The 19,971-nt window shown below is 40.2% G+C and overlaps 2 protein-coding genes across 7 annotated transcripts in view; one reads left to right on the forward strand and one right to left on the reverse strand.

The window, feature by feature from the left end:
• Window positions 1–9,680, reverse strand: TPMT (thiopurine S-methyltransferase). Of its 4 annotated transcripts, none has more exons than XM_063403329.1 (9): window positions 9,554–9,680; window positions 8,949–9,109; window positions 8,103–8,195; window positions 6,882–7,014; window positions 6,345–6,397; window positions 2,742–2,816; window positions 1,935–2,020; window positions 927–971; window positions 1–135 (listed from the first exon to the last, which is right to left on the reverse strand). In XM_063403329.1, the coding sequence occupies exons 2-9, from the start codon at window positions 9,086–9,088 to the stop codon at window positions 20–22; spliced, it is 741 nt and encodes a 246-aa protein (XP_063259399.1). In that variant the 5' UTR covers window positions 9,089–9,109; window positions 9,554–9,680; the 3' UTR covers window positions 1–19. The 4 variants fall into 4 exon arrangements, with proteins under 4 accessions (XP_063259399.1, XP_063259389.1, XP_063259407.1 ...); XM_063403319.1 differs by lacking the exon at window positions 9,554–9,680 and adding an exon at window positions 9,402–9,547; XM_063403337.1 differs by lacking the exon at window positions 9,554–9,680 and adding an exon at window positions 9,406–9,543.
• The window catches only part of KDM1B (lysine demethylase 1B), a 27,563-nt gene continuing 17,226 nt past the window's right edge, over window positions 9,635–19,971 (forward strand). The window contains exons 1-9 of one of the 3 annotated variants that reach the window (XM_063403248.1): window positions 9,654–9,719; window positions 9,902–9,968; window positions 12,426–12,528; window positions 13,391–13,518; window positions 15,352–15,441; window positions 16,238–16,349; window positions 17,036–17,152; window positions 18,145–18,183; window positions 19,276–19,480. In XM_063403248.1, coding sequence (XP_063259318.1) covers window positions 12,439–12,528; window positions 13,391–13,518; window positions 15,352–15,441; window positions 16,238–16,349; window positions 17,036–17,152; window positions 18,145–18,183; window positions 19,276–19,480 — 781 coding nt within the window. In that variant the 5' untranslated portion in view covers window positions 9,654–9,719; window positions 9,902–9,968; window positions 12,426–12,438. The other 2 variants (XM_063403257.1, XM_063403266.1) reach the window with 2 other exon arrangements.

Below are 19,971 nucleotides of genomic sequence, written 5' to 3' on the forward strand. Positions count from 1 at the left end.
TTATTTTAATAAATTTTAATCAAGCGACAAACTTTAGTAGATATAGCACCTCCAGAAAATAATCTAGCCCCCACTGTCTGTGCCTCTCAGAGAAGTCATCGACTTTTTCAAGACACCTAATCTCACAGCAGTTGCCTGAAAAGGAGGTAAGAATAACAAAAAAATTAGTGAACGATTAGTCAATGAAAAATGCAAACTGTCCAGAAAAAAAAAAACAACCTAATCCACAGATTTCCCCACAGTGTTTAACTTTCCCCACAGTGTCTAACACAGTGACATAAATGCACTGGGGGAAACTTAATTGCTCTCTTTTACACTGGGATGCAACTGTCTATGCCAATGACACAAACACTGCCAGAGTCTCAGAAAGTTGTAAATTTAAAAGTGAGGTATTACAGCACATCAGGAGGAACTCCTAACATTAAACTCCTTGACAGAGCTCCAAATTTCATTATTTTGATGGATTTGAGTTGTACATGTTTAGCATTTTCTTTGAGTGCCATGCTACTTTTCTTCTTTGACACAAAAGTACAGTAGAAACTTCTGGTAGGACTTGTATTAAAACCAGGGCAACTGGTTCATGAGGTGCAGGCAAAGACAAAATGGTCAAACAGGACTCTAAGACTGCAGCTACAGGATTACTGAATGCAGTATGAATCCTGAGAGAATAAAAAGGTACTAAAGGCAGACAAGAAACTGCTTGTCTCGTGGGTTTTCTTCATATCTTTGAAGAACTGAGAATTTTCCATGACCGCAAAATCCCTGTGGCTAAATGATATTTATTTTTCCCAGTATTTTTCCATGACTCCAGCCTTTAGATAAGAAGCAAGTGACTGTATAACTCATCAAAGGGCAAGGTAGAGGCATATAAACATCTTTCTGTGTTTTGGAAAAAAAATTTAAAGGTTAGGTGAAATTTTACTCACCAAACAAACTTTTAATTTCAGATTCAGGAACATAAAATGGTGGGCCTGAAAGAAAAGGGGTGAAGCTAATCAGAAAGGAGACATGGGAAGAAGACAAAATTTACATTGCAGTAGGAGAGCCAACCCCTTGACTCACAGCACCTGTCCTGTAATTAGGCCCCAGGGTGTAGCACCATCAGCAGGAACCAGAAAACATGTCCAGGAACTCATGGCACCTTGGCAGTCCAGACAGCTTCAGGTGTTGCTGCTGCTTCATCTCCAGATGCAGCAGGGAACCATGAATGAGCACTCTCAGTGTGCTGTGTGAATCCAGTCTACAATCTCTTTATACTACAGTGGCATGGTTAAGGCTAAGAGCTGAACAATGTCAGAGGGAAAGCAATGTATTAAACTGTTGTTGCTTGTGATAGCAAGACCTATTTTGGGGGGGGATATTATGCTGAAGGGCCCAAAAGCAGAAGAAGTTCTCTTTCTTTTCCGAGTTAATATTAACTAAAAGATCTCCCACTTCAGTACATAGAACAAAGAGTATAAAAGGAAAAATACCTTGTGATTTTACAGAATTTCACCTCTCCAAGTACATTCAGAGCATGGTAGTGGCTGAGAGAGAGCCACAAGATGGGAAACACATTGGGTTGCAAACTCTGGATAAACAGCATGAAGCTGATGTTCTTGGGAGTGTTTCAAGCTCCCGAGGCCAGACAGGATGTTCCTAAGTGCTCTGACTTCCAGTTCCATTGTAGCAGCCACACTTACAGTTTCATTTTATTGTTAATATACCATGACTGTCCTCAACTTACCCTCAGCAGGTCTGAATGCTACAGAAAACACAAATTTAGTCCTAAGCTTGGTCAATATCTAAACTTTTTAACACACAGTTATACTGGTGTCACCAGCTAACAAAGCTATGCAGATAAAAATCTTGAGGAAGATATTCATACATCTACTATATCCTTATACAATTTGTATTAGAGCTAAACCACATCATGAACAGTACAAAGTTCTCACCTTTGTGTTTGCTTGGATCATATGAAACGGTAACAAGGAGATAAGAAGAGTTTTTCTCCACTAGGTTGATCATCAAACTGGCATAGCTAAAAGGAAAAAAAAAGATACTTTATTATTTTTGTAAAGCATTCAAGCATAGCATTCAAAATATTCAACAAAACGCATTTCTATGCAGACAGAATTTGAACTGAACTGCACAAAGACTAAGCAAAACTTAAGTTTAAATTTCAGGAGCATAAAATTCATGCCACACATGAAAAACATAAAATAAAAGTTATCTTTATTCCTCATAGAGAAGCATATTTTTTGCATATTCAGCTCAAGATTAACAGACAAAGTATTCATCTGCCATAGTCGAAAATACAGTACATAGTACAGTACTGGTCTTTTAAAATTATTGTGAATTGAACATTCTGTATCTAATTAAAAAAATCCCAGGAGCAGGTTCAAACTAAATTTGAGCTGGCTATAGGCAAGAACAAAAAATTTGTAATCAAGGAAAGTGAGGAAAAAAAACCACAAAGACAGAAGAAGTAGACGTAGTGAAAAGGAAATGATAGAATTCCGATGAGAGTTGCAGGTCTGTTTCTGCTGGGTTGGAGCAAACCACACATTTTCCCACCAAGAGGCAGGGTGGCTTCCTGAAGGAAAAGTACAGCACTCTGCAACTGCAGCAGATGCTTGGGGTAGAGAAGAACTTGTGTAGGTTGGTCCTTTAAATGAAAAAGGAGTTATGAACAAGTCATGGGATCAAAAACTCCTCACTGGTACATCAGGTAAAAAACAGTAACAATGCAATTTACTAACCGTTGTCTGTCACGTGGATTCACGGCTACAAGAGCTCCTCTGTCCCAAACCCCATCAAACTTGCCAACTATTGAGCTATAAGGAGATAAGGAAAAGGCTTAAAAATAGTAAAAAGGGACCTTCATCTTCTTTCAGACACTTTTGTAAGGTCACGAGGATTCTGCAGGTAGTGATGCAGATTCCCCACCACCTTTTTGTTATGGTGCAGCATTTTCACAATCCAAATCAACATGATCTGGAACTCAAGAAACCCTCCTGGTTCTTTGTCCTGCTGTGACAGCAAAGGGGTGTGGGAATTGGTGACACAAAAAGACAAGAATATCTGGGGATACGAAAGAGCCTTGGTTTTGGTAACTATTAAGATAGGAGGTTAGACAGTAAGCTAGTAATAAAGTAAATTTTAAGGAATAAATTTTAAGGAAATAATTTTAAGGAAAGTTGGAATAAGTTTACTTAAAAAAATGGGGCATGGAATTGTGCAATACCCTTCTGCCTACTGGGCAGGTGTCAGAGTCCAATTGCATCACCTCTGTCTTAATTTCTGTACAGGTTTTGGCTAGGGCAGAGTTACCTTTTTTCATATCAGCTTGCATGGGGCTGTGTTGGATTTGGGCTTGCAGTCATGTTGATAACACATTGACAATTTAGTTACTGCAGAGCAGCACTTACACAGCACCAACACCTTTTCTGCTCCTCACACCCTGGCACCAGTGAGTAAAGCTAGAGAGCACAAGAATGAACAAGACACTGGGTGGGGACACAGCAGGCACAGCTTACCCCAACTGAGCAAAGGGATATTCCAGACCACCTGGCTTCATTCTCAGCAATAAAACTGGGTGGGAGGTTGGTGGATGGGGACATTGATTGGTGGCTGGCTAGGCATCAGTTGCTTACTTGCTTGGTGGTGGGCAACTACTTTCATTTGCACCACTTGTCTTGGGTTTTATTTTTGTCTCTTTTTGGCTGGTATTTTTTTGTGGTTTGTTTGGTATTTTTTTCCTTACAACTTGAAATTCTTTTTAATTATTTAACTGTTTTCATCTCCACACACGTTTCTTTCTCACTTTTACCCTTTTGACTGTCTCCCATCATCTCGTGATGGGGGAGTGGGCAAGCAGCTGTGTGGTGCATAGTTCTACCACCTTAGCCAGAGTTAAACCATGAGAACTTCTCTCTACCCACTGCTATTTTCACTGCAATGGCATTGCTTAAGTCTCTGGCATCTAACCCACAAGCTGATCTTATATTTCCCACTCTACTGTGATGAGATATGATAACACTTCCAAGTGCTGACTTCTTTTAAATTTTGCCAAGTCTAAGCACCTAATTTAAATAACCAGCCTCGTAACTGAAAGGAGATTTTTAAAGAGACAGTTAAACATGCAGTGGACGTGCAGGGGACAAAGAAACATCTAGTGGGGCAGGTGACAAACTTGATCTTCTGAGGCTTGGAAGTAGTTCTCCTCTCTGTATAGCTGAGTCTGCTGGGTGACCTCAGGCAAGCCACTGAGGTTTTCTGCACTTGGTTTTTCTTTCCACCTTTAATCTGGTCTAACTGGAATGGCAGCAGTGGTTCCATACATGCATTTAATGTACTTTACACCCCAGGGATTTCATCAAGGCCTACAGACATCCCAGACTGCAGGCAGGCTCATGCTGTGGCCTTGTCTCAGTCCTGGTCTCCTGGCTGCCCAGATCTCAGGATCTGCTGAGTGTCTGGGTGCTCCTTGCCCCTCTGCACATCCAATTTCCTTCACAATACAATGAAGCCATGAGGAAAAGGTCAAAAAAGGAACACAGCTATCTTTCATCCTGATGTGGAGTCAGGTTGAAGCTAAGGTATGAGGAAGCACGTGCCTTAGGTGTACCTTTCACTGTATCACACTGCTATGTCTTTATACTGCATTCAGCATGGTTTAGGTACTACTACAACTAACAAAATTTAACATGTAAATCAGAAATTCACGTATCTGCAGAAAACCCATTGTATTTAACAGTAAACTTGTGAATTTCTATCTCTGCATATGTTTAGTAGTTTCAATAAGTGCAATTTTAGATTTTCTTGAAGTCTTGCAGCCATAATTATATTAAGAGGTACAGTGATTGTGTAATATAACTGTTTTACATATGTCCCAGAATTCCCAGAAAGAGCAGTAATTCTGGTTACTCTTTAACTTGCAAGAGTCTTCGAAATATCCCATTCTGACAAAGGTCAGGAGCACATCTGAATTTTCTTCTAATGAACGCTAGGCTAATAGAGATGAAAGGGACCTGTTAGTAGGCCAGCCTCAGCAAGAGAGAAATAAGTTTAATTTCCATAATTACTGGGTAATTAATCAAATTGTCTGTACACAGAAACTAGAAGTGTGTGTGCATTTTTCTAGTCACAGGTATTTGCTGACTGGTGTTGGGAATACAGTTCATTCTGCATACAGAATGTCTGCCAATTTATTTTGAGACAACAAATTATGTTTTGGATCCAGTGATATGCACTGAAATTGTCCCTAATTACCTAATTTTGTTTATTTCAAAGTATTACTGCACCATGTTGTGATAGAAGTTACAGGTTTCACCACACGACCTGCTACAAAACTTATGACTGAATTTTTCAAAAATTTCTGAGAAACTTAAGCAATTCTTGGGCAGCTTGCCAACTCACAGCAAGACAGATTTAAAGGGATCTACAATGTAGCAGGTAGCTACACTGGAGGGACAAGGCAGGTAAGAAACCAGGCAGTATCTACAAAGTCACATTCATACACACTCCATCAGTTCCACACGCAAGACTAGTTACTTATATACACTATTCAAACCTGCTGGAGTCAGCTGCAGCAGTAGAAGTCACAGTCATGGTCTACTGTCTGAAAGACTCTGGATTTTAGTAACAAATAGTCTTTTTTCCAGTGTTTTGGCAGATTGAAACAAAAAAGATCAATGGTAAACACTGTGTTCTGATGTCCTGAACTACCTTTTGTGGCTGTAGGTACTAGTTCTGGAAAGCCCGTTGAAGTAAATGTTAAGATGTTACCTCCTTCTTACTGAAGAGCCACGGAACAAATTCTTGTGCATGATAGTTGTTTGCAAGAAGAGCAAACAAACACAAAAAACTTCACCAAAACCTTATAATCTAGAGAAAAGTCACATCTGAGTAAGAACTGTAAGAAGAGGAAACTATTGTGCTAAGACACCTCTGGATATATTCTTTTTACTTTTAATAAGTTACACTGAGTAAGGAATTATGATAAAGTTTTTCTTCATAGAATCCATCAGTAATGTTAAAGATAATTTGGTTTTACTGTAAAGGCAAAAATGTTTTTTGATAACTTTCACAGGATGGCTTGGAAGAAGAAGCACATTTAAAGATAATTAGTTGTCATCCTTAACAATTAATAATAGAATTAGACTTTTGCTGGAGAATGGCCATTCAAATTTCTTGTACAAATTAATAGGAGTTTGCTTGAGAGGACCTGACAAATCTTTGCCTGATTCAAATAAAACAATAGTATTGGACACATATTCACATATGGAGAACATATGTGAATATGTTCTCACATAACACATATTCAGTTATGGAGAATTGTAAAACATGATGAGTATTCCTACCTGGACAAATCATAAATACTGCAGCAGTAGAGGGAAATGTTGCCAGAGGTACTCTACAATAAAAGCAAAAGAAACAATCCTTATCAGCTAACCGTCTTTAAATACACACTCTTAAGTATATAATTATACTTCACATCTCAAAATATACCCATACACTATTAAAATGAAATTTAAAAAATACATTTATGTGTAACAAGGAAAAACTGAGAAATATTTTTAGTTTTAGTTTACTGAGATAACTCTTCTGATCCCCTCCAGAGAGGTTCTTATCTATCAAGGCGTGCAACTGTCCACTTTTAAAATACATTCCTTCTACAATCAGGTGCTTCACTGTCATAAGAAGGCCAAAGTAGTAAGTTTAGAAGAATAGCTTCTCAGTCCAAAAATACAACTCAGAGCTTCCTTCTAGACCTCTTCAGGTGAGGTGAATGATTACCAGTAAAACAGATGCATAAAAGCAGAATGACTTGTTTGCTCAGTTATGCCAGCATTGCATGATTAACCACACCAGATCATTTGACAACACAGGAGACATACCTGGAACATTTTTGCTCCTGAAATCTCAGGGACTGGCTCCTCATAATAAGGTAGATTGTGTTCTGAAAAAAATTCCTTCACTGCTTGCTCACTGACTTCCACACCAACAACGCTGTGCCCCATGTCCGCCAGCCTGCACACGAGAGAGAGGGCCCAGGTTTACATGAGCCCCACAGGCTGGGCAAAATGTGCATCTCCCATGTATCATTTATCCATTAGGGAAAGCCTGGTTTTAGGATGCCCTGATATGTCTAATCCTGACTTTCAGAAGCACTCACATTATATCCAACACCTCCCTTCCATGATCTGAGCTTAAATTAGCACCACTCAGCATACAGTTGAGGAAGACTTAAATGCTCTGTTTATATTTAATGAATTATTCCTACTAACTCGATGAAAACAGAGGTGATCACACTGAGAAACTGGCCATTTCAGAATGGTGCTGTGCTCTGAACCGAGGTGACTGAGGCCCACTGTCCACCCAGCTGCCTCTGTGGATTGGCAGGAATGGGCAGCAAAGAAGGTGAGGTAACCTCTGTGCTGCTGCAGCCCAGCAAAACATCAACGTGTGTCAGAGCCCACAGCCAGCCTAGGAAGTAGTTACTGTGATAAAACCTGATAGATGGATTACTTGAAGATGCAGGTTTTGGTTTGTGCTCCTTCCCTCCAAGAAAAAACACTGGCTTATATAGGCTCTAATTTTAAATACAACACTCCCTCACTCCCCCGCTCCCGGGGAAAAAAAAAAAAAAAAAAAGAAAAGAAAAGGTAAAAAGAAAAAGGTAAAAAGTAAAATAAGAAGTATAAAAAAATAGGAAATTACATTTAGCCCATATCACTTAAATTTCCAGAGCAGCATGCCACATAGTCTCTTGAAAATGTTGTCTGACACAAGTGACCTCATTGTGGGCAATTTAAGCTGGCATTGCTATGGAAAGAAGCAGTGGTAAGGGCATAGCTTCAGTCACTCTGTCCATCTAAATTCAGTATCCCCCAAGCCAAACTTGGGACAATCAGGAGAACTTTCAGGTCAGACCATTCAATTTATGCTACTGTACAAAACACTAGCTTCCTCCTCCCTTCAGCTGCCAGTGACACTGCTTTCCTAGCAGTAGAAATGTGGCACATTTCCACCAGCCAGTATAAAGCTGGGAATCCCCCCTCTCTCTCCCTCCCTCCCTCCCTCCAGTAAGGTTTTTTCTTTTATTATCTGTGTTTTACCATTTCATCTCTACTGCTTTACCACAAAGTGGGAAAAATATCCTCAGTCCACTCCTGCCATTTAAAAGAACATCCAGATACTTTTGGAGGAGCCTGCAAAAGAACAGACACATTTTACTTAACTCTGAGAGTATTTGTGCTGGCACATGAAAAGCCAAATGCTACACACTATGCCAGGTAGCATGAAAACTCCATGATGGCACATATGTTATTAGCTCAATCTGCTTCATGCCATTAGAAATAAAACCATAAAATAAAAGCATTCACCTTCAATTTAAAAGCAAGAAACTCAATTTCATGTCATTCAGAAATAACACATTTCTGTTTGTTCTATTTTCTGTTTGTCTTTGCAAGTAAACAATCCAACCAACACAGCTCTAAGAGGCTCATCACAGATTTTAAACAGAATGATTATGAACTTCTGCATCAAGCAAATACTTCTACAGGTCTTGTAGGTTTGCTCTCTTAGGTCCTTTTACTGCATGGTGGTGCTCTGATGCCCTCTGCACATTGTTTCAAGCTCCAGTTTCACAGCATGAACAATAGTGCAAAGCTTCTCCATCAGAAAATTAAAGATTTCCCAGCCAAACTATCCGAGCTCTCAGGTTTAAAACCTGATTCAAGAGTAAAAATTGTAAATTAATTTCAATCCTTTCTTTTCTCTGTCCTTTGACAAATGTAGGTCACAAAACTATCTATATTCATTTTTGTTTCAAGCTGTGCCCATGTAAGATTATTTGCTTTTTGCAAAAGTTCCATTTTCAATTAAAAGTTTCTCGAATGAGCCAAGCCACTCATCTCATTGCATTACTTAAACAGCTTAGGCAGAAGAGTGAAGTCACGTACGGATGCCCTTGTTCCTTGTGAAACCCGATGTTACCCATTTCCCATTTTTGTAGCCATTCCTCCTCTGTCACCACTCTCTCTTTCTGAGACGCAACATCAGAGCCTTCCAGGAGCCCGGATGCATCCGCTGCGTGGTCCATGTCTCCAGGGAGTGCGTGTAGCTATGAAAAAAGAGAGAAGAATTACCCCCACCCAATTCATAGTTTGGAGCTGGCTCTTACTTCCTCGAACCGGACATAAATTTAGTAGATCTCAAGAGATCACAATTCGGTGACAGTCTCAGCGTAATGGTACCGAACGCGACAGAGCAATCAGCACACTCTTGCTGCGATAGCTTCGGCCCGTCCCGGGGGCGGCTGAACGCGTCTGTCCAGCACTGCGGGACCGCAGGTGCCCTCCCCTTTCGCACCCATCGGGAAGCCCCCGCACCCCGGTAACGAAGGAGGGAGATACCGACATTCCTCTCCCGTGAAACCCGCGGGCAGGAGGCGGCGGCGAGCGGCAGCTCGGGGCCGGGGGACCCGCGCAGGGAGCCGCGGCCGCTCGGCACCGCCCTCCTCGGCGCCCCTCGGCGCCCCCCGCCCGGGCAGCGGCGGCCGCGGTACCTGCGCGGCCGCGGGTCCCGCGAGGGCGGCGGGGTCGGGGCGGTGCCTCCCCGCCCTCCCCCTCGCTACGCACCGCGGAGAGCGGAAGCAGCGGCAGGAGGAGGCGGGCTGAGAGTGCACGGCACCGGGGAGGAGGAGGAGGATGGCTGTGGGGATGGCGGCGGCGGTAAGTGACTCCCTCTCTCAGCTGCAGCGCCCGCCGCGGGGCCGCTTGTGCCTCCTGTGAGTGGCGGGGCAGGTGCCAGCGCTGCCCCCGTCCTCACCTTCCCGCTTCACTCTTCCTTACCCCTTCTCTTTCCCACTCCCTCCCTTCCTTCTCCCTTCTCCACCCTTTTTTCCCCGCTGCAGCTCTAGCAGGAGGCGGCGCGGACACGCGTGAATGTGGTCTCCGGTCCCCGAGTGGCCCGGCCCCGAGGTGAGTGCCAGGCGCCGACCGCCCGCCTGCCCCGCCGCCGCCCGGCTCCGGGGCAGCCCGGCCGCGGCGCTGCCCTGCCCCGGCGGTGCCCTCGGGACCCCCGCCCGCCGCCAGCTGTCACACCGCGGCGCCGCCGCTTTACTCGGGCTGACTTGTAGAGGTGTGTGCACTCCCCGTGTTAATCAGGCTACTCTCGCTTCCTCTCCGTCTCTGACAGTCTGACAGTGGGTGTCTGTGTGGTTTCTTTTCTTTTTTTTTTTTTTTTTTTTTTTTTTCCTCTTCCCCAAACACAAACTTGCTATCAACTGTGCAGGTAAACCCCACAAAGCTTTCCAATATAGGCCACGCATTACAGACGGATGAAACGTTATCGAATGTGACAGCGCATTATGCATCTCTCTCCTTTTAAAGGGCTTATTTTCTCAGCCAGTAAGATGTCTATAGGATAGGATGCAAAGTCATGTAAAGCTTAGTAGAGTAAGCCATATTTGTTCGTTCTATAAAAATTTGTGGGGTTTTGGGAGGGTGGTTTTTTGTTTGTCAGGGGAAGTGGAGGCAAAGTATCATACACCTGATCTTTTTCTCCCTTTCTCCCCACCTCTCCCTTACCCCGACTGAAGGGGTAGCAGCAAAAAACATGTCTGCGATTCTGTACAACTGACCTCTGCCTTTCAAAACGGGCAGCTTCTCTGAATCACAAATCGTCTTACCAAACTTCCTAGTGATTGGTAGCTAACACTTTTTCTACTCCCCACGTACAATGCAAAATTTGCATGTTCTTTTACCTTCTTGGATAAAAGGGCCCCACAGCAGCAGCAGACTGTGATCACCTGATGGTCACCAAAATGAGTCACCTGGTGCCTTGCTCGGCACTCCTTGCTCTGTTGGAAGCCGCTGATTGTAGAGACCATGGCATGTCGGGAGGATTATTTACCATCAGAAGCTTAGGTGACACCGAGAGATACTGTTGTGCCACTGATACATAAAGAAAGCTCTAAGGGAAAAAAGCCACCATTTTCTGGGGCGTTTACAGCAGTTTAGGGAAATCTCATGTAAATGAAACTGGTTGGTTTTCTTTATTCTCCAGCTTCATCCACCCCCATACAGTGGTAAGTTAGAGTAAAGTGACGCTAATTTTTTTTCTTTTTTTTTAGATACTAGAGATGGAGTTTTTTTTTTTCTACCTCTGGCTAGTTGTAATTGGAGGGGATACATGCAAGAAACAAAGTTTAATTTTGTATTGGGCTGTTTGAACTAATTTTTCACTTATGTGGACATCCTCATGTGATTTCCTCTCACAAATATTTTCTTCTGTCTTGAGAGGAGAATGAAGCACCAGTTTACTTGACTTGAATCAGCTTAATATAAAATTTTGTAAAAATTCTCACTCTCCTCCTGTTACCTTGACTTTTAATGGAATTTCTGAAGGAAGATACTGCTGCCTTGTCCATCACTGACTGCTTGAACAAGGAAGTTGCATCCTGAAATAGGGAGAATTGCGAAGTCTCATGTATATATATTAAAAAAAAACTCCCAAAAACTTTATTACAAACTGATCTCTATTACAACAAGGTAACATTCATGATGCAGTGCTGTAGTACAAGGGGTTTATTTCAACTTCTTTTCTGTATGTTGTAGAGTGCTCTTTAGATTTACTTCTTGTTATAGGCTGTCTTTGTGCTTTTACTCCCTGTGAAAAGAATGCCTTTGATAATACCATTTCAAATATGCTTTCGCATTTCTACACCATATTTTCTCACACCCTCTGGTTTCCAGTTTACACGGTTAACTGTGGTCCATTCTGTGCTCCTTCTAATGCAGTCAGACAGCTATAGAGTGCTCTCATGCCATAAATCTTTCATTTTGTCCTATAGAATACTTAACAGCAAACTTTGTAATATTCAATCACTTACAGCTGCAATATAATGGTAGTCTAGACTTCAAATTCTGATGACTTTTCATAGGTGGCTGTGCAAGTCTTGGAATGGTTGTTCATCTGGTATTACATGTTTCTTCAGTACATTGTTTGGAAAAGTGCTTTACAGTGCAAATCTCTTGCTACCAATAAATCAGTAGTTAGCAGGGTGAGTGTTACTCTGAGTGGTATTTGAATGCTTGCACCAGCATTGAGCTGATGTCTGTTCACTTTGCCAATCCAAATTCCAGTCCAGGTCTTCCCATAATGCAAATCAGATTATTGAAATCCAGGATATGGTGATCTGGAACAGCCTGTCAAGATGTACTCAGGGACCTAATCTTAACTACGAATTCAGTTTAAAATAGTAGTATTGTTCCTTTCCCGTAATGCCTCATTCCCATTTATTTCTCGAATTAACAGTCAAGCTGAACAGGTTCTTACCTAGGTAACTCTGTGAAAAGTAGTATTGTGAGTGGCTGTCATTAGCTCTGCAAACTCAAGCAATTTAAGTTAATTAATTATTGCCTACCTTTTTTCAGATCTAACAATACAATGTCAACGGGAAGGCTACGAACGAAGAAAAAGGCATGTTCTTCAGATCAGTCTCCAGACAACCTTCCTGTGAGGAGTTCTGGAAGACAGGTATTTATAATAATTTAAAAACACATGAGTTTGTACTTTGCTATTTTTTATTTTCTATTGACATTTGTAAAGAAAGTGGGCTTCCTTGTGGGTAAGTTAGGTCTTAAAGTATGTATCTACAGAAAAGGAGAGTGAATTAGTTCTGTGAATAAGCAGGTCAAGTGTCTCATTTTGCAGATAATATTCAGAAAAGATAAATACTCTATATAACCTGTAAGTATTTAATGTGTTAAAAATACAATCACAGATTTCTGTACAGTCACACAAAGCTGTCTGCCCATCCAGACAGAGGCCTAAAACAACATAATACACAGTACCTTTGAGGCTCAGTAGAGACATTTGGTATACAGTTTTGTATGGAAAAAAATGCCCTATGCCTACTCTTATATTTTATTTGAGGCACAGATAGGATTGTCACTTGTAATTAATATCAATAAGTATTATAAAAGAGGAGATTTTCTGAAGGAAAATTAAAATGAATGCATGAGGCTTGACTCAGTAACACATGATGGAGCTTCAAATACTATTTAAACTGTAAGCTTCGCTTCTAATTTCTTCATTGCCATCAAGTAGACCAAGACAAGACATTTTTAGATCTAACTGATATTTCCAGTCTTACTGTGGGTTTGGGGCTTTTTTTTTTTTTTTTGGTGGGTTTTTGTTTGTTCTTTTTTAGTAGAAAACACTGACCTAATTTGACAGCTGTTTCATGCTGCAGCTATTTCACAATGGCTACAAAGATTTTCATTAGGATCGTTTTAACTATGGGATCCCACTCACAAGCTGCAAAACTGTCTGAATGCTGCTTTGTAGAAGATGCATTTATGTAATTTATGGTCAGATTCCATCTATTCTTTATTAGGTGAAGAAGAAAGCATCTGAAGCAGCAGCAGATGATGATGATGAAGCATCAGAGAAGAAATATAGAAAGTGTGAAAAAGCTGGATGCACTGCAACATGTCCCGTTTGCTTTGCCAGTGCAGCAGAAAGGTTTGTTACTGTTTATTTGCATTTTTCACAGACTTTCTAAATCTGCAGCTGAAGTTTAGGATTCTACCTATAGTCTCAAAAATTCCTTCATATCTAAATGTAGAGGGAGAATTGAAAGATTCTAAGAAAGACTGCTAATAGGAGTCTTAAAATGCCAGGAAAACGTCACAAGTTATTCCCGTCATGGATAGCTTTCTCCTGTGCAAGTTCCTAATTCAGATACAGAGTATCTTTGGGATATGCTTATTTATGTTATTAATGGTGTCCTCTGGAACATGCCTTGCTTCTGTGAGAGTGTATTAGTGTGATCTGAGAAAGCTAACTTGCTTTCAAGATGGAAAATGAAATCATCATTTACTGTAGAAAGTCTTTACCTACCACTCTCACTGGAATGCTCTGCAGTCTGAGGTGAGATTCTAGCCTTTAAATTTTAGGTCTTAGGAGAGACAGTCATACTTATCTGAACTCTTTGCTCATATACACTTTCTCTGCACTTTCACAAGTGCTTTTGCATTCTGACCCTGGTGGTTTTGAATGCACGATACTGGCAAGGTACACCTATAATAGGCAACATGTTAGATCTCATTATGAAGCAGGGACACTGCAGTTATGTAGCACTCCTCCCTCTCTGATAATTGAGACCAACTTTCCTTCTTTATAGCATAGAAAATAAATAAAACTAATTATGTGCTTCATTTAGTTATATCCATGAATTGTTCTTTGGTGGCAGGAAGTCAGTGTATTCTGGATGTTGTCATAGGGAAGCCAAATGTTTTGGCAGTTGTCTGAGAGACTCGTCTGGGAAGTGAGCACCTGTGAGATCAGCACTGGTGATATTACAGTTATTATTTAGGAAACAATGCATGCTGCTTACTCATCTTCTTGAATTGTTATTTTAATATTTTGATTTTCACCTTCCCCACCCTACCACGTACATACTTTTAACTTTATCTATTTGAGATGAGCTCATTTCAGGGCTTTTTGAGTTAGTAGTTTAGGTCACTGCTTTTTACCTTGCACACTTATCTTGAATAATTTCAATGAGTTTAATGAGAATATTCTAAGTGAAGAACCATTGCTTTGTCTGATTAATGTAATCTTTGTAATGGATATTTCTTTTTGAGAGTAGTTAAGAACAAATGCCCAGAATGCATAACTGCTTCCTTAGGGTTTTGTCTCACTGCGTTAAAATCACAAGTTGTTCATGAGAAAAAAATAGGCAACATCTGTTTTGTGTTCAGATTTGCCTTTATAGTTTTGTCAGTTGTTCTGGGGACAGAACATTGTAATGACTTATGAATCAACTGATCACATGTACAAGAAAAATGCTAATTTAAATGATCCCTCCCAGCTCTGCACTAATATTGGAACAAAATGCAACAAAGTAAAGGAACTTGTAAAGTTCTTGTGGAGAGGAGCTTTGTCATCTTACACATTTCCAAAATGCTTTGTGTGTCACAGCACATATTCACTGTTTCATGTTCAGGAAATGCCTGCTTAAAGGGTACTAAAGACAGGCTCAGTTGACCATTGTTAGAGGGAGGCTGCTGGAAGCCAGACCAACTATAAAACTGCACATTGTGTACACTTTGCCTCCCTCGCATCTGGTGTTGCTTAGTTTGGAAACTGGAAATGTTTGAGACAATTGAAATGACCTTATTGTTATTTGTATGGCTCTAGTGCCCTGTGTAATTCAGCCTTCATGAATGTAACATAAAGCCCTGGCTTGTTCTGAATATTTTGTTCACATTCTAGAAGGTGCTACTGTCAATAGAAAGATCTTTTTTTCCCTATATGTACTATAGAACTATTTCTATGTGTTCTGCATTACAGATGTGCAAAAAACGGATATACGTCTAGATGGTATCATCTGTCCTGTGGGGAACACTTCTGCAATGAATGTTTTGACCACTATTACCGAAGGTAGATTTACCAATTAAGGTTGTGTTCTTTCAGAGCTTATTACAGTTTAGCAGCTGTTACGGTTGTTGAAACATTCTGTACATAAACATAATACAAAGTTGGTCCTCTGTGCTTGCTTTGGTCAGAGTGAGGCTTAGACATTAATGATAAAACTGCAAGTGTTGTATGGACTGATCAACTTAAAACAGGGCAGCGTGAACAAAATTGGTTAGTTAAAGCAGGCTGGTTTGTGTGTGCAATTATTTTGAAGCTTTTTTCTTTTTTAAAAACAATGTCAGAGAATTTTAAATTATGAGAACAGTTATGAGCAAATGTGTTTTACTTTTTAAGTTCACTTTACACTGCATTTGAGAGACCTTGCCTCTCTAAAGCAGTAAATCAAAAGCAGTTAGAAATCAGTTTAACTCTTGAGGTTCAGTGACCATGAAGAATCTTGTCAGGCTGACAGAGTGCTGTCAGCTCCAAGCTCCTTCCCAACTGAGTGGGAGTTATATCCAGCTCTACCAAGACTTTTGTGTGCTTATGTGCTCAGCAGTACCCATCACTCAGTCCAGGCCTTAGATACCAGGAATTGTGATAAGCAACTGGAATTCATAATCAACTGGACATAATGGTCAGAATGCAATTTATTGCTATTGTAAGAACCATGATTCTCTCCTTTTAACAGCAGAAATACAGTGCTCTCTACAGACTTATTTCTCTGTCCTTATATAATGTGTTTAGAGTAACTGTTATTGCTTGAAGCAAACTAGGTATTAGATTTTCTGACTGCTTGCTGTTTTCTCTTTCTTCTTAGCCATAAAGATGGTTATGAGAAATACACTGCCTGGAAAAGGATTTGGACAAGCAATGGTAAAAGTGAGCCCAGTCCAAAAGCCTTTATGGCTGATCAACAGCTTCCTTACTGGGTAAGGTGAAAGGTGATTTATTTAATAGGAATGTGATGTTCTGATGTGTTTCTGATATTCTGTTGTTCAAGCAGCAAGTCAGCTGAGTTTTTGTGGCTTTTTTTGTCCTAGTATTAGAGGATTGGGGAAAAGCTCGAGATAAAAATTCTGATCAGCTCTTCCACTGTTGGAGATTTTCTCCACACCCACAAAGACAAATTTTCAGCTACTTTTCAGTGACGCAGCAGTTGTGATTTTCAGGTAGAATAAGGTTTGGTAGGGAAAGTATGAGTGTGAAAAACTTTGAAATCAGATTTTGTATTTCCCTGGTAAAGAGGGCCGAAGAAACATGGGAATGGAAGGAAGTTTGGTGGTAGTGGTGTTTTGTTTGAGGTTTGTTTTCTCTTTCGGCGATGAAGAATATATTTTTGAAGTAATGCTTGCAAAGTGAAGACCATAGTAATGGGGAACTGAATTAATTTTGGCCTTAGGTTCTGTGCAGAAATTCAGTTTTGCAGGAGATGGGTACAAGATTTCTGTAGATCAAGCACTACTTATGACCTGATGATTACACAAGAACGTATCTAACAATTATATTTTACAACTTTCTCACGTCTGGCTTCTTTCTAATTAGTTATTTAAGTTGCACTAATCTTATCTGTAATCACAAGCAACAAGTAAAAACATGTTTGTTTTTTGACTTGTAGGTGCAGTGCACGAAGCCAGAATGTGGTAAATGGCGTCAGCTGACAAAGGAAATCCAGCTGACACCACAAATAGCAAAAACCTACAGATGTGGTATGAAACTGAACAATTCCACCAAGGTAGCACACAACAGTTTTGCTCATATTGAAACTTAACAAGCTGGTATTTCTTGTTTGCAGAAATTAATTTCTTCTTGCTTGCTGCTCAGTGTCTCCAATGTCAGAATGAAAGTCTGATGGCCTGGAGAGTTGCACAGTGCTGCCTACATGCTGCTTGGACTTTTTTGTTTTCTGACAGGAAATGCAAGAAAGAAGTATCTGAAATATCTTTGCACACTCAATTGTAAAATCCTTTAGCTGGGGGATTATTATCAGCATGTACAAAACAGACATACACAAAATGCTCATTTCAGTTTTGTTTGGCCTTTCTTCATTATTGAGGAAAGTGTTTGAAAAGCTCAGTGAGGTTTTCCTAATTGCTATCAAGTTTGTCATGGAGCTTTACATTAAAAGTTTCAGCTTTAGCAGGAAGATAACTCCTGAAATTTGAAAGAGTCCTAAAGTGCCATTGAATCTGTATGGCACTTATAACATGAAAAAACATAACATGAAAATAAGGACCATATGAAAACCTGAAGGCTCCGCATTTAACTTTGAAACTCTGTGATAAAGATAGTCTTAAAATAAATAAGAAACTCTCTTTTATAGTCTAGACTAGAAGAGTTGCTCTGGAAAAATGTGGGATGTTTCCAGAATTTTTCTTTAAAATTCTGTGGGTTTTTTTCTGGATTTGTTTGTTTCAGTGTTCCACCCCATTTTATGGAACAGAATGTATATTTTAATGTCTCATCAGTAAAAACTAACTTAACAAATGAGAAAAATTTTTAGAGTGCTTTTGCTTTGTAGTGTCTTGTGTTTTTAACCTACACATTTCTCTACTTTTTTTTTTAATAATCATGTCTACCACAGAAGGCTAACACTAAGCACTTTTTTTTAATTTAGAGAATTATGCCATAGAAAATTATTTTGCTTTATATTTAATTTTTTTCTGTACAGAAAAATTTTTAAAATATTTTTTAAAATACCTCTCATACCATTCATCTTTCTTTCAGACTGAGGGCTCAGACCAGTGTTCCATGCCTGAGGACTTGGTGAGTAGAGGCTATTCTTCCTCATTTGTCCTAGAATATGAAAGCAATCTGAAAGCATGGCATATTTATTTCCTTTTTTATTTTGGTTCTTTGGCCAATTATATCAGTATTTATGCATTTCGCTCAGCAAACTGTCAGACACTATTTGCAACAGAGCCTAGGGCCTTTTATTTTCTCATCTTCCTCTTTTCCCTTACCATACTAAGTAGCTTTCAAGTGGTTTGTGGTGTCCTTCAGTCATTGCCTGTGATTCAAAGTTTACTCCTAATTCTTATTTTTGATCAGGCAAAATAGTATTCAGTTGGCCACTTTCAAGTAAAATTGCCCATCCTAAAATTTCTTTGTCTTTCAGGTGGTTTCTATCTTTAGTCAAGCTAGTTTCTCTTTTTTGAAGACTGCAAGAGAACACCTAAACATATTTTCTCTCTCCTCTCCCTCGTAATACAAAATGTACATACAAGATGTATGTTGGTATATGTTTCAGGGGGTTTGTGATCATGTCACCCTTCATTTCTGATCACATATAAACTCATGTTCAATAAACCACGTCCACAAGTGTACTTCTATCACAGGGAACACATTCAAGCTTATTGCTGACTCTTGTAGAAGGTTTGTGGCTTTGTTTCCCTAATGCATGTCTGACTTGTAAATTAAGGGTGAATAATTAGCACTTGTTAGGGTTCCAGAAGGTCTTTGAAGGGGATAGCAGAATCTAAATTAAATTGCATAGTTAGTGTGGACTTAGTTCTAAGTTCAGATTTCTGGATGCGTAAGTGACTGTAAATGTTTTATAAAGGGCCCTGTTGTTATGGCATGTCTCATTTCTTTGCTTTCCACATTGTGTGGAGCTTGTGAAATTTCAGCTCCGTGTCTGAGAAGAGATCAGTACTAGAGGTTTTCTGTATCATGCTGAGGAAGGGGAAAGAGGGAGAGAAAATGTCTTTATGACTTGCAGTTCTGAGATTGGTCCTTTTGCAGTGCTTTTTGGTCTCAGTTTTGGAGGGAGGGGGGAAATTGGTTCATCTCCCAATGTTTTCAAAGTACTGACGTGTTCTCTTCTCCCCTCTTTCCTTCACTTCTCCGCTTGGCCAGAGAGTGGCTGAAGTTTCAGACCATTGGTGGTACTCCATGCTTATACTCCCTCCTTTGCTGAAAGACAGTGTGGCAGCTCCCTTTCTAGCTGCATATTATCCAGACTGCGTGGGCATGAGTCCATCCTGTACCAGCACTAATCGGTTACCTGGTGAATCCAACCTTGTCAAGTTAGAGCACTTAAAGAGCGTGCCTAATGTGACTGGTAAGGGCCATTGGCAGGGCTCTGGTGCTTAAACAGGTGTGAGAAATTTTGTCTTATAACTGAGTTTATAAGGCACATTAATTACCCTGGTTCTGTTCTCGGCACTAACACACAGTCTCTGTATGACTGCCTCTGTTGTTTGATGCCATTTGCTTGTTTGTAAGGTAAAGGTAATACATTTCTTATGGGAGTAAGCACAGACTGCAGAGGCTTTCTGTGTGCCACTGTCATGTGGTATAGAAACAGGAAATTACCACGTGGGTACTTAAAGACTGTTTGCGTTCTTAAGGAAATAAAGATTTATCACACCCCCCCCACCCCCCAAGATTCTGCTAGTATTGATATTGTGGATCTTGGGGGCTTTGAAGGAAAGAATTTGATTTCTTAAGCACTCAGATTCTGTGTAGTTTATTTTTTTTTTGCTAGTGACAGCCTGGAAGTGCAGATCAGTAGAATAGGTCAGGTATAAAGAAAGGTAATTCAGGATTGTT

The sequence above is a fragment of the Prinia subflava genome, chromosome 1 (assembly GCF_021018805.1).
Source record: "Prinia subflava isolate CZ2003 ecotype Zambia chromosome 1, Cam_Psub_1.2, whole genome shotgun sequence".
Taxonomy (NCBI): domain Eukaryota; kingdom Metazoa; phylum Chordata; class Aves; order Passeriformes; family Cisticolidae; genus Prinia; species Prinia subflava.